Genomic DNA, 13,781 nt, shown 5'->3' on the forward strand with positions numbered 1-13,781 from the left:
AGCATTAGCGACTGTGTTATCCTTACACCGAACCCATCTGGTGTGTTTCAGCTGTGCTTTATGTACTGAAGACAAGGAAGACAGAGCCATCCTCAGCTGGGCTTTATTTTGAAATACAGGTGACTGCTCTGGGATCCTAGAAAGTAAGAGATGTCAAGACTGGCCTGCAGCATGAAGCAAGGTTTGAGAGCTGAGTTTTCATCTTAGTATTTAAGACCAATTCAGGTTTCTTGGCAGCAAGGCTGTGTTTTTACAGCCTTTTTCACTTATATTCGAAGGAAAAAAAAAAAAGTGTTCCATAAAGCAGAGTGGGTTTATGTAAACCATATTAACCTGTATTGCTTTAAATCAGTTTGCACACACAGAACACTGGATAGCTTTAGAAAATAAAATGCCCTACACCTGTAGATGTTCAAAGAAGTCCCTGAATGTATAAGTGTTAATACAAGGATGAGTATGTAGCATTTGGCAGAGCTGTCCCAACTCTAAAGTTTTTCAACAGTGCTCTGTACAAAAGCCTTAGGGAGAGAAAAAAAAAAGGAGAAAACTACTAGGAATAATAAAACCCTACTGAAAGGCCATTACAGCTTTACTGCCAGAGTACAAGCAGTCATTAAACTTGCCATCTAGGTGTTACATTCTTACAGTACAAGTATTAAGCTTTAGGTTTAAGATTAAAGACAAGATAGAACATCACTAAAGCATAAAACAATACAGGAGCTTGTGGTGCGGGGAGCAGTAGTCCTTTCAGTGAAAGACAGTTCACAGAAAAAACACAAAGGATAGAAGCAACTTTAAAAATGGTATTTTACACTCTACAGACATTAATTCACAATTAGTTAAATACAAAGGTCTACTTGTGTATTTAACAAAAATACTTCAAAGTTGACATTTCATATAACTGGGGTTGATACAGACAACTACAGGCAGGGGAAGAGTCAAGGGAAACAAACAGCAGAAAGAAGGGCTTTGCGGTTCAAGTGAAGGTTTCCTTTGCTAGTGCCTAATGACACACACTAATGAAAGTCGGGTTCTCCACATTCAGGATCTTTCCTTCCCCTGCACCAAGCTTGGTGCTGCTCTGTGCGCCCTCCCGAGCCTGAACTACTGCCAGCCGGGTGCCATTGCTTTCTGGAATTACAGGGGAGCAGACAACCCCCTGACTACGGCAGCGTCACCAGGCCCCGAGTGACACCGGCAGGGAGGGGAGGGTGGCAGAGCTGGGACAGAGCCCCAGAATCGCCCCTTGCTGAGCAGGACAGATTCTTCGGAGGTCAGAGAGCCCCAAGCCACCGCAGGCAGGTAACACAGCTACAGCACTAGCTCAGGTGTACTTGCTTTGCTTCATCCTTTTGCAGACTTCAAAGGATGATTTTTAATTATTAAAAGTTCATGTGTCCCCCTTTTGTCTGGTCTCCTGACTGCTGCATTCAGAGAGAATTCCATAACTCATCAGGGTATGTTTTCTGGGCTTGCTATTCAACGTATCAGATGTAATGCCACTGAGGTATTGTAAAGACCCATAAACAGGAAAATTCAATTGCACTTCTTTTTTTCTATCCACCAACCAGTAGTGGAAATTTAAGGAAGTGCTGCTGACTTTTATTGTAATACCTAAATAGTGTCATCCCCAGTTGTACCAGAAGAAAGAGAAGGCAAGAAAATGAAGGTATTCCAAAACCAGCTTCTCATCCTACTCAGTATGGTGAAGCCAAAAATGTAGAACACCTGTCTGTGGGCAGACAAATAACAGGAGGAAAAGTAACATCGCTTCCCTTAAAGCATAATGTAACATCTTGGGGTTACATGATAGAAAGGAGGAACTAGCAATACATTTGCATCCAGACTGTTGAAAATAAACCTAATATTGGACACTGTTTTGGGAGCTGGGTTTTCTGTTAGCATAGCAGAATATTTAGACACTAGTTAGATACGCGAGAAGTATATCAAACTTTAAAGTATCATATTAAATATCCACACAAAATATATGAAAGATTTGACTGGGTTCTACTTCTGTCCCTTTATTAGGTCAAAAGGTGAATGCAAGTGTGTCATAATAAGCCAATGTCCTGCAGCTTATTACACACCAAATCAAAAAAATATAGAAAATAAATGATAATCCTATCTACGTACATAAAAAGGTCATTTTTAGAGTAAGTTTCCAGACTTGCATAAAATATGCAGAAAACTGCATACGATCAGTTTCCATAAGAACAGCAGTTTCATGTAAAAGGTGGGGCAACCTGCTAGCCAGATGTGCTTTAGCAAAACCTCTGGAAAGCTGACACTTGACCACTGAGGGGCTTGAAACGGCAAAACACCCACCACCACCAGGCTGAAGCCCTGGAGAAAAGCCCTCTCTGTCCCTCACCCAGCTCTGCAAATCATTCTGTGACAAGATACAGAAAAAAACCCAGCTCTATTAGGGATTTAAAAGACTGTAACGTGTTTTGTATCCAAAACTCAGTCCCAGTGGATCAGGCAATGCTGTTAAAATCATAGTTCGGTGTTCTCATCTGCAGTTGTCCTCCTCCTGGCCACACCACAGCAGAACAGCTGCCTGAGGAGCTCTCCTGTGGCCACCCCGCTCGACCCAGCATCCTCCTCTCTCCCACTTGAAATCACTTGCAGGACCTCCAGCTCCTTCCCGCCCCACCTCGTCCTTCCCTGTTCCTCTGCCACCCAGCCCGCCACAGAGGACTCTGAAATGCAGATGAGAGGAACTACAATAGCACAGCAAGTGTAAACAGTTAGTAGGCCTGCCACATCTTTATTGCTACGGGTTTGGCAAAGGGGCCGTCTCCATCCTTGGGTGGAGTTTGAGGCAAAAGGATAATAACTGTTAGGATTAAAAAAGGAAAAAAAAGTGATGAACAGTAAAATTAGGAAAAGCAGCCAACGGTATTTCAGGGCTCTCAGAAAAACCTCTATCTGGAAGGTACTAAAAAAACCAAAAAAGAATCTTGCACTGGAATGGGAGCCTCGCCTCTGACCCTGGCGTGGTGCTGTGCGGCGTGTGATGGTCCCATCTGACCCACTGGCATGAATTCGGTCGTTTTCCGGCCCCTGGAAGGTTAAGGCTACTAGACACAGCTACCAGGAATCGCGGTTCAGTTCACAGAAGTCTCACAAGTAGGGTCATTCCTTGTGCAACGTTTGATGGAGGTGAAGGTAAAGTGGTTTCTTGGTCAAGAGTTGCAATTTCTTCCTTTTAAAGTCAGTGGGTTTTTTGTACCTGTAACCACAAGGATGCAAATTAATCCAAGTGCTACTGGCTCTGTAGGAAGATGAAAGTGTCCGAGAAAGCTTGTCCTGTACACATCTTATTACTGTAATCTTTCAAATGCATCTCACAAGACTTAAGGGAAGAAACAATCATGAACTGATTTACAGGAAGGAAAAAAAATACCAAACCAGTTATTTCTCTGGATTATTATCTTTACAAACCAAGCATTTCAATTTTCAAATGAATATGAGCTTTTTGCAAGGAGAATTCATGGTGCAATGCTCTGGACTGCAGGAAATACAGTATCTCCTACTTAGTACTCATTATTTCGGTACTTCAGAAGTACTCCAGTGAGCACAGACTATGCTCTCTTCCTTCCTAGAGATGCCCAGAACCGCAAAGTTCACCCTCTTCCCAAAAAAACCAAAACCAACCAACCAAACATGCTCAAAAACCTCCCTCTGACCTTCAGCCACACAGTGAGGGTAGAAGGACATCACAACCACTGCAGCATCACTGACTGATCTACTTCTTCCTCTATTTAGAGCAGGGAAAAAAACCCAACCACCCAACAATGCTTTGAAATGTTGATAACATTAACTTGAAAATCAGTATCACATTTCTCAGATCAGTTTTCCTTTATGGAAGTTCTGTAGCAGAAGAATGTGGGAAGTGAAGCGTTTTGTTTTGTCTTTTTAAAATATAGCTGATCTGGCACTCAAGCTAAGGTCAAAATGAAATTCTCCCAATTTGTTACCTTCAAACGAAATTTAATTACAAACACCAGCATTTCATTTGGAAATATAGTAGTTTTTGAGAAGAGTCTCTAACCATTTTATTTGCCTAAAAGCATTTTATCTTCCCCTCTTTATTAAAATTGAATGTTCCTTATAGAAGTCAATCTAATGAGTCCAAGAAACCTTTCTTGATGCAACCAACACACATTGCAAGCGAAGCCCAGTTCATTTTGTCTGCTGTTGGCATCTATAATAGCAAGTCACTTACAGTTCTATAACAATTGCCCCAGGTTTAATTTCATCCATCTCCATGAAAGCAAAGCACTTGGTGCTAGTAAACCTTTTCTTAGGCTTGTAGTGTTTGAATTCAAAGAAAATAGCTGCACCTGGAGTGGAAAAAGGGTTTAATAGAAAAGTTAGCAATTATGGTTGACAGTTACCTGAACACTTATCTGCTATTAAGATGCGCTATGGAATTATCTCCAACACTGGTGTTACTTACTCAAAAGCTACACCAAGTTCTTACAATGCTCATCGGTCTCACAAAAGCTTGTACGCTTCGCTCAATCACTCATACCCAGGTAACTGTCCAGTGACTAAGGAAGTGACAAAGCAGCTCAATACCTGTGTAGCAGAGCAGACTGCTGCATTTTTATCTCTTTTCATTCCTCCCTTGTCTGCAAGTCATCAGAACGACCGATTTGAGAGAGACAGGACGCAAAAGCCTATTTTTATCCTTGTCTGGATCTTGAGCCCTGCAGCAGCAGCTCCAGCACAGCCTGTTTATTAGATCAGGAGCAGCCCAGTGTTGACACTCCCAAAGCTCCTGGGCCCCATTTCAGGCCCCTGACACTACGTACCTTTTGTTAGTTTTTCAACGTGTTTCTGAATCTCGATGTCCACGTTAAAATGGACATACGTGTCCTCCTTCCTCAAAGCTACAGGAGTGTCTTGCACAGGAGTCAGATCGATCCCATTCAAATCTGCAGGAAAGAAACAACATGAGAATGGCAGAAACTCCTCAGAGTTTGAGGTCTTGCTTTATGAGATTTATGAATCACTACTAATACTTGCACAAAATGTTAATACACACATGGATTTATCCCTAAACTTAAGAAAGGAGGAATCATGCCCGCTCACAGGCAATGAATTTTCTTTTTTGATAGCAACATAAAAGCAAGTAAAGTCCTGACAATATTTAAGATGAATATTTGGAATTATCCCTCTTTTTATTTTGAAGAGCATGTTTCTTCGTGCTGCCAGAAAAGGATCCTGTTACCCTATGCAAACAGGACTCCAGCTGGGCTTCAGAATTTCCAGGTGAACCGTCGGAAGGGACACACACCAAAGCCCCCCGTGCACAGGGGTCTGCATGGCCCCGCTGGCACAGGCTGTGTGTACCCGGCTTTGCTGCCCCGAATCAACCTGCCTTATTCCCCTGGGATTTTCCGCAGGCAGAGGTACAGCGGGGCCATGGGTTGGACCCAGCTGTCAGCACCACGCTCTGGTTGTGCTGCCGGGGCACAAGCCACCACTGACAACGCTGTTTTTCACAACTATATTTGTTCTCTTAGTTTTTCTCCCCTCGCAAGTGATCTCATTCCCTCTGATGGAGAAAAGCTGTAACAAGGTGGCCGAAATTCCAAGTGCATAGCACAGGCACGGTGCCTGCGGTACGGGCTGAGGCCCTGCGCACCACGGATGCGCTCAGACCGCCAGCGTGGCTTCAGGAACAAAGCTCTCTCCAAACCTGCACAAGAGCAGCCTGGCACAGAACCAAGGAAAAACAACTACTAGGCATCTTGAGACTCCTAATAGGGACAAAATGACTTTCCAGAGCTACTGCTCCTCACAAAAAATCTTGAGAAATTAAGTATAAAAAGTCACCATTAGCAGACTAGGCGATAGCCTGCACACACTTTTTGATCCTGTTCTCCACCTCATTACCTGGCAGCCAGCATTTACAGGGGCTGGCAAATAGAGCACCATGTGTCAACAGAAAGACTTGTTGGGAAAGCAAGCCTAGCAATACACAGTCTCCCTTAGCTCCAGAACAGAAATGAGAGCTAGGTCTGAAGGCAAGCAACAGTGTTAACAATACGTATTTAAGCTAGAAAAGGCAACATCTCTGTGGAAAGGAACAAGGAATGTTTGCTTTACAAGTTCTGATAAGTTCCAGGATCCAAATGTTAGAACCTCGTTCAGGCTGGTGTTTTCCTGTTGGCCAAGAGAAACTCAGCATGAAAGAATTCAATTTAATTAAATGTGATTAAACTCCCATCCATGCAGCTAGCCCCACCGCTGAAGACACCCATCCCTCAGCCTTCTGGCATACCAGAAGCAAAATAAGATCCACCAGTGACTAGAGAAGTGGAGCCCAAAGAACAGTTACACAATCAAAACATAAGGCTGCAAACCTAAGGCAACACCATAAACAGAGAAATACTGCACGTTTCCAAGACTGAAAACAGGAAAGGCAGTTGTATCAGCGAGGGGAGGAACGAGTCGTGCTCCAGCACCCCCCCCAAACAGGTGAACTCCTCAGAGATCCAGAGAGAAGTGGAGGGTTTCACCACTGAAAAATGATCACAGGAAGACGGACTAGATAAAGCTTTCTATCTATATATTTTGGCAGGTAACAGTTGAGACCATCACTTGGATTCAGGTGACATTCAATACTGTGACCCTTAACTTCTGCCAAAGAACTTGTCTAGTGGAAGAAGCACTTGATCACACATCTAACAAGTGTTTTATCCCTCCGCTGGGTATCCAACAGCACTTCTAAAGAGGACACACATAAGGTCGCATTCGCAACTGAAAATAACTGGAGGTTGATGGCTCAGCTACGAATTTTTATATAAAAAACAACAGAAAAAGATTATACGCCTCAAAATATTGTAAAGATACGCAGAAGTCAAGCGGGGCAGGTTAAGGGGAAGCAATTTTGACTGCAGGGGCTTCCTGCTACAAAATGCAAAATGAGGAAGAGGCAGATGCTTCCAGTAGACTGTGAACACTTGAAACCCCAGTCTCAAGCAAGAGCCACCAACCATGTTGTCATCTGAAACAGTGAGAAATCCTAATGCTGCCTATCCTGGACTGACAGAGGAAGAGGTTCTTCCAGATTCATGGAACCTCTCAGAGTGGTAAGGGAGTTTAGCCCAACAGGCTTTGGCCAAGGCTAAAACATTTTATGTTTTATTTCATCCACATGCCTTGCTTTCCAGCTTCATACCCATCTCTCTAAACCTTAAGCTTCTTTGTTTTACTAAAAAATGAGTTTAATGACAGGGAAAGAATGGAGCCAGCAGGCTGTGGTTCACCATCTCCAGAAAGCCCAGAGACCAACCTGTGTTGGGGAGTACAGGCAGCCCAAACAGATCTGTACTCAGCTGAGGGAGCTGGAGTACAGAAATACAGCCTGCCCAGTCACTGATACTTAGCTCCCAGCACGGCAAAGGCAGCCCTGAGGGCACAGAAAAGCAGTGATTCACCTCCCAGGATCTCTCAAATACAGAATGTGCCCACCCTTGATTCAAGTGGAAGCCTTAAGTCCACAATACAAAATGCAAGTACTAACACATTTTTCCCAGCAGGCTGAAAAATCAATACAGCTTTCACAAAACCACACTCTCTCCCAACTAGAAGCAAGGAGCCAGGAAGAGAAATCATTACCCTTTACACTGACTGTGATGTAAGGATCAATGCACTGCCCAGCATCTTTCAGACCAATTTTCTCTATGTTGATGGTGAGTAATGTCATCCCGGGTTCAGATGGCAATCTGGGTAATAAAGTACCTGGAAAGAGTAAAGATTGTTATTAACCCTTTGCGTCAGCTTACAGCAGATGCCTTGCTCATCCCATCATCTCTCGTGGAAGATGCTGTTCCCTGTACGTGGTCCAAAGCCCAAGGATTCATATCCCAGTAGTATGCAGCACTATGGGCAAGTCTGTGTGCACAGGCACACGCCATCTTTTGACACATTTCAAAGCCCACACCAAAAAACCCCAGCACTGCCTCAAGTCCAATGAATTCATAAAAAAACAATGTCATAAGAACAGAGAAAAGCTTTGTTTAAAGTGTTCTTTCTTGCTTCCAAGCAGAATAACTCATGCACGGAACCGAATTGATATCATTTTTTAAGAATTAAATTCGGGAGGCTGGATTCAATCTGCAGTGGCAGGAAGTTCAGACACTTCATCAGGAGTCCCACCCGACTGAACATGACTTGGCTTCACGTTGAACATTTAGGCTGGGAAAATAAGGAGGAAAATGGCATTGTTGCAAATCCCACTGGACATCAGGGAACCAGAAGAGAGATTCTTAATTATCTAAGTTCTACTGGCCTCTACTTAAAGGAAGGAGATTAAAAAAAGAAAGTGTTCGCATCCCCCAAGTTCCCTTCTGCCTTAAGGAAGAAGTTCTCAGTGCTGTGTCAAGAACATTTAGCATCAAAACTTTGTGTTCCGTGCAGGTGAATCCTCCCAGTGCTGAAGAAGACAGTGCAGCTGGCAAGAAATCCAAACTGTTCAAAATCACCAAGAGCCATGAGACTCTGTCATCAACAATGGAGTAGTTTTCTTCATGCTGGTTTTAGCAACAACTGGCAGGCTTTAGACCTGTCTCCAATATTAGATGAACAAGCACAAAGACAGAAAATGCTTAGACTCATGAGCAAGTTTGATTTAAAGTTATGGTTTTCTAATTAAAAGAAAATGTTATCCCAAGGCTTGAGATCTAAACAACATAATAGTTTCCTTTGGCAAGTCCAATATGGGTTTTCCTTGATACTTTTTTTCCTCTTGATCTGCTTGCAGAGCAGAAGAGCCAAGGAGTTTTATTAGAAAGACTTGCTTTGCAAGATGGAATCATGTATTCTGCTCTTAGAACTAGATAGCCAAGGCTCCAGCAAGATTTCATTTCATTTCAACATATCACAGCAGAATTCAACCCACTGTCCATTCTGAAGGAATGGGACAGGCTTGTGACCACAGTATGAGCAATGTCAAAAAGCAAGCTTACTAGAGAGCACCCATTTCTGCAAAGCTGCATACACACTCTAGTCAATCTTGCTGTCTCTTGAACAGATGTTCAAAGACAGGGTTCTTATTTCAATCTAAATGAAGGTAGAAGCAAGCCCATCTTCTCTTTGGCACAAAACTTTGGTCTGCCATCTTTCATTTGTCTCCTAACAGCAGCATGCCCAACTTCCAGTTTTCCTGTCCATCACTCAAAGGGACGAAGCGATGGGATACTGGCCACAAAAATCACCTGAAAGATGCATCAAACTGGCATTTATTATAAAACAGTGGCTGAAGAAAAACTATTCTGTTCTTGAAAAATGCTTTCCAGAATGTGTGAAATTACGGAGTTGCAACGAAAAAAGAGACAAGCTGACTTCCAGCAGGTAAGAGAACAGTAGGACAGACAGTCCCCAAGGAATACAGTTTCCTTTCTGCCTCAACAGGAGGAAGACCCAAGCCAACGATGGATCACAGCAGCTGACTGTGACCTCGCATGTGAGCCACAGCCACCCCAGCAGGTCATCTGCTGGAGCCGCTGTGCAGGAGCCACTAGCTAATGTGCCATCAGCTAATTAGCCATTAGGCAACAGTAACCGCTCCACGGTCTGACCTGACTAGGGCTGGGCATCGCGCTGCCAGTCTGCTACCACGGCCTGGGCCCGCTGGCCTCCAGCAGCCTCTTGTTGAGGCTTTTCAGGAGAAAAATCACCAGCCGTTTCAGACACAGGGCAGCACTGGTGGAGGGGGAAGGGAGCATCTACGAGCAAAATAAGTGTCCTCCTACAAGTGCATTTCTGGGCTCACCAGTTTAAGACTGACAAGGAATTACTGGAGGGAGTCCAGCGGTGGGCTATAAAGATGAGAGGCCTAAAGCACCTTTCTTAGGAGCAGAGACTGAGAGAGCTGGGTCTGTTCAACCTGGAGAAGAGAAGGCTGAGAGGGGATCTCATCAATGTTTATAAATATCTCAAGGGAGGTGTCAAGAGGATGGGACCAGACTCTTTTCAGTGGTGCCCAACGATAGGATGAGGGGCCATGGGCATAGACTGAAGCACAGGAGGCTCCATCTGAATATGAGGAGAAACTTCTTTCCTTTGAGGGTGCCAGAGCCCTGGAACAGGCTGCCCAGAGAGGCTGTGGAGACATTCAAGACCTGCCTGGACACATTCCTGTGCAATCTGCTCTAGCAGGTGGGTTGGACTGGATGATGTCCAGAGGTCTCTTCCAACCTCAACCAGTCTGTGATTCTGTGATTCTATACAAAAGTGAACCAACCCAAGAGCTCACTGCCACCAAGACACAGGTGTTCAGTCTCTCCGTTCTCAAACCCCAATTCAGAGAAGGGGGAAAAAATGAGAATCCGTTGCCAGCACAGCACAAGAATAAAGAATCATGTAACCAGGAGAAAGGCAGGGAACCTTTGCCGTGAGATGCAGCAAGCCATCCACCTGTTCAGCTCCATACAACACAGAAGTCTAACTACAGAAGTACTAGTCATGTAAGATTTCCCACCAAATGTGTGTTCCACGACAGAAAAGCTCGCAACCTTTGGCTACACTGCAAGTCAGAATGCTTTTATTAGCACAGCAGGACTTCTAGGGAGCTATGTAAGGTGTGTCAGAAATAAAACCTTCCCTTTTTCTGGTGATGAAGGCAAGCGAAGGTCAAAGCACAGATGCTTAGTACTATGATTGTTCCCAAAGATTGTATTTTGAGGGTTGAAACTAAGAGCTGAATGAAGATAACAACTACACAAACATGATCAAAGAAATAAGTGTATATACTAAAAGGTTATATCATACCTTCATTGGCTCCTGGGTTAGATGAATGGTGCAATGTGATAACGATGAAGCCATGCATGTAGAAGACAAGACCATGGTCAGTCAGACAATACATTTATGCACTATGGATTAAAGGCATACAGCAGCAAGGAGTGCAACACCGTTCTGTCAATTCAATACGGAGAGGCCACTTTTCTTCTTCTCACCTCAGAAGGCTGCAAACTGCTTTTGTTTAAGTCTCATCACCCAGAGAAAGTGCAACAGACCAACCTTCAGTCAGGTAAGAAGCACCACACTAATTTACATTCAATGGGGAAACAGGATCTGTGTTTAAGCAGTACAAAACCACCTTAGGGGTTTGGATTATTGCAGCTACAGGGAAGTTTACCTTAATGCAAAAAAATCATAAAATTCACATATGCAGTTTATCAAGTAGATGACAAAGTAAAAATATCAGTAAGTTCAGGAGTTGCTTTCACTTCCTCTTAAAAGCATGGTCTTACTGAGGAACAATTCTATAAGAAAGTATATGCCCCAAAGCTCTCCTCTTTCCAATCTGGCCACCCCACTTCTTTGAAAATGATTTAAATGTAAACTCAATCTGCCTGTCATTAACTTAGATTCTTTCTTAAGCTTCTATGTCCACTACATGCGTGCAACTCTAACCATTGGCACTGTGGCAATGGTCACAGTCTTACTGATTCACCACCATACCAAAAGCTACTCAAGATCTCTCTGATGTACTTTGGACAGACAGAATACATCATCATAAATGGATTTATCATGGTGAATAACAAAGACTGAGATTACAAGTGTCAGCAATAAAATATCACAATATATTATAGCGTACTTGTGAGCTTAGCATAAACAGCTGGAGACTCTGCATACCTACATCAGGATAGCCTGCAGGGATCATATTCAGTACTGTGTATTGGCTCAAATCTAAGGACAGAGATGTGTTTTCTCCAGACACAAATAATGCAACACCCCGGCTCTTTCGACCTTAATTCCAGTACTAGTTGCCCTACTTGTTATCTCCTTCCTGAAATATGATGCTTGCCAACCTGCTCTGAAATTAGAAACTTGTTTCTTCTGCAGAGAAACTACACCAGGAACCAAAAGAACCTCTGTTGGAACATCCTACTCCTTTACCCAGAAAATTGTCAAAGCTGAAGTTACGGGAAGAGCTCCTCCTGAATCTGTAGGTATATCCAGTTCTACAAGTGCTTTCACATGGATGAGGACTTAAGCTACCAGAACCAAAGCTACCTGTGCTCTGTATCCTCTCCAAGCTCAGGTTTAGTCTAGGTCATTGTCTCACCAGCTGATGCAGCACAAAAATAATCAGCAAAAACCTATCACATCTCTAGCAGGATGTGATGCTCCTTACAGGAAAAACATGGAGACAATCCACATTTGAATGCACTTGAAACACTTCACAAAGCAAAGTTAACAAAGTGCATGGAATGAAAATACTGAGTCTGAATGACTCATTATTTGAGGTAGATGGTACCACCCTCACAGGTTATCCATACAACTGTTTTGCAATAAGATATTGTTTGCTGAGGAAAAAAAATACTGGTCATGTTTGTGGTTCTCCAGTATAGTATTAAAGTTTACATGAGCCTGTTGCTCCTCACTCAAACTTTTCAAATCACAGGTGGAGAAAGGGGCTTCTCAGAGACAAAACTTACACATGCTACATAGGCTCGCATGGCAACGCTACTGCCCCTACCTGGAACTCTAGCAGGAAAAGAGTCTGGAGACCCTGCTCCAGCTCCTCCTTCCTCATCATCCTCCTCAAACTCCAAGTGTTCCTCTTCTCCAGGTGCTAAAATCTTCCTGTAAAACATAAGGAAGAAGAATGAGACCAAAGGTTCATCATCTGGCTTTCAACCCACAAGGCAGTATCTGAGTACAGAGCAGGAGCAACAATGCCTTAATGTCATTTTGTGCTTCTGATTAGCTACTAACTGTACCTACAGACCCCAAGAGAGGTTGCAGGAGCTCAGCCCACATCAAAAGCACAGAGTCTAAAACCAAGAGACAATACAGAGACATGTAGGGGCCTACAAACTAATGATTTTACCAAAAGCATGGGCTTGGGTTTTTAGTAGTACCTAGAAGATCAGAATTCAAAAGCTTTTTATTAACCAGTTTACCCAAAGCAATGCAGCAAGTAGGTAGCTCCAGAAATTCTAGTGTCTCAGATATACACCAGGTCCCAGGCTGTGCTCCTTTTTGGATACACACCTGTACATAAAGTGACCCATTTCTCTCTTACCTGAGTGGGACAGGCTGAACATCAAAGGGAAACTCCTTGTTGTAAGTGAGGATATTCTTTAAGACTGCAGACAGGAAGGAAAAACAAAAAGAATCCATATCCATAAACAAGCATTAAGTCCACTACTTTGCACAGCTATGTCCACTCTCACATCATCTTCACACACACAAATAATAACATTAAAAATATATCAGATCACTGCAAAAAAGTTCTCTCATATTTGAAACACCAATATGCTCCTGATCAGACCTGTATCATTGTAACATTCAGACAGGCTAACTGCAATTCTGCTACCCTGATCACCACCACATTTACACAGGCAGGAAAGACAAACATGGCAATAACCAAAAGCATCACCAGAAAAAGTTAGAGGCCCTGGGGTAAAGGTAGCAATCTTTGGTGGTTATTGAAAGGAGAGTGCTGCTGTTATTGACAACAGCTCCCAACAGATTGAAGTAACACATCGCTCAGCTGAGATTTCCTACTTCTTCATTGATGCGTTGTGGGGATTTTTGGTGGTGGGTTTTGTTTTAGTTTGCTTTTTCCTTCCTTCTTTTTCCCTGCCCTCTACTATCTGGGCAAACTGGCAAAATTCAGAAGTGATGCAGCACAACTTCTGAGCATGGAGTCCTGCAGACACCAACTAAATTCTCCAGCCTTCAGTGGAGAATGGCTTTGCCATTTGTATTGGAAACTTAACTCAAGTTTTAGTAATAGCAACTTTAGC

General features: G+C 43.3%; 1 protein-coding gene across 2 annotated transcripts in view; it reads right to left on the reverse strand.

The window, feature by feature from the left end:
- Positions 1-2,075: 2,075 nt before the first annotated feature.
- The window catches only part of AIDA (axin interactor, dorsalization associated), a 29,689-nt gene continuing 17,983 nt past the window's right edge, over positions 2,076-13,781 (reverse strand). Inside the window, exons 5-11 of one of the 2 annotated variants that reach the window (XM_080342209.1) lie at positions 13,055-13,118; positions 12,506-12,612; positions 10,792-10,803; positions 7,639-7,761; positions 4,824-4,946; positions 4,232-4,349; positions 2,076-3,235 (exon numbers count right to left, since the gene is read on the reverse strand). In XM_080342209.1, coding sequence (XP_080198335.1) covers positions 3,139-3,235; positions 4,232-4,349; positions 4,824-4,946; positions 7,639-7,761; positions 10,792-10,803; positions 12,506-12,612; positions 13,055-13,118 — 644 coding nt within the window. In that variant the 3' untranslated portion in view covers positions 2,076-3,138. The remainder of the gene's footprint in view (positions 3,236-4,231; positions 4,350-4,823; positions 4,947-7,638; positions 7,762-10,791; positions 10,804-12,505; positions 12,613-13,054; positions 13,119-13,781) is intronic. The other variant, XM_080342210.1, reaches the window with a different exon arrangement.

Source organism: Nesoenas mayeri (genome assembly GCF_963082525.1).
Source record: "Nesoenas mayeri genome assembly, chromosome: 3".
In the NCBI taxonomy this organism is placed as follows: domain Eukaryota; kingdom Metazoa; phylum Chordata; class Aves; order Columbiformes; family Columbidae; genus Nesoenas; species Nesoenas mayeri.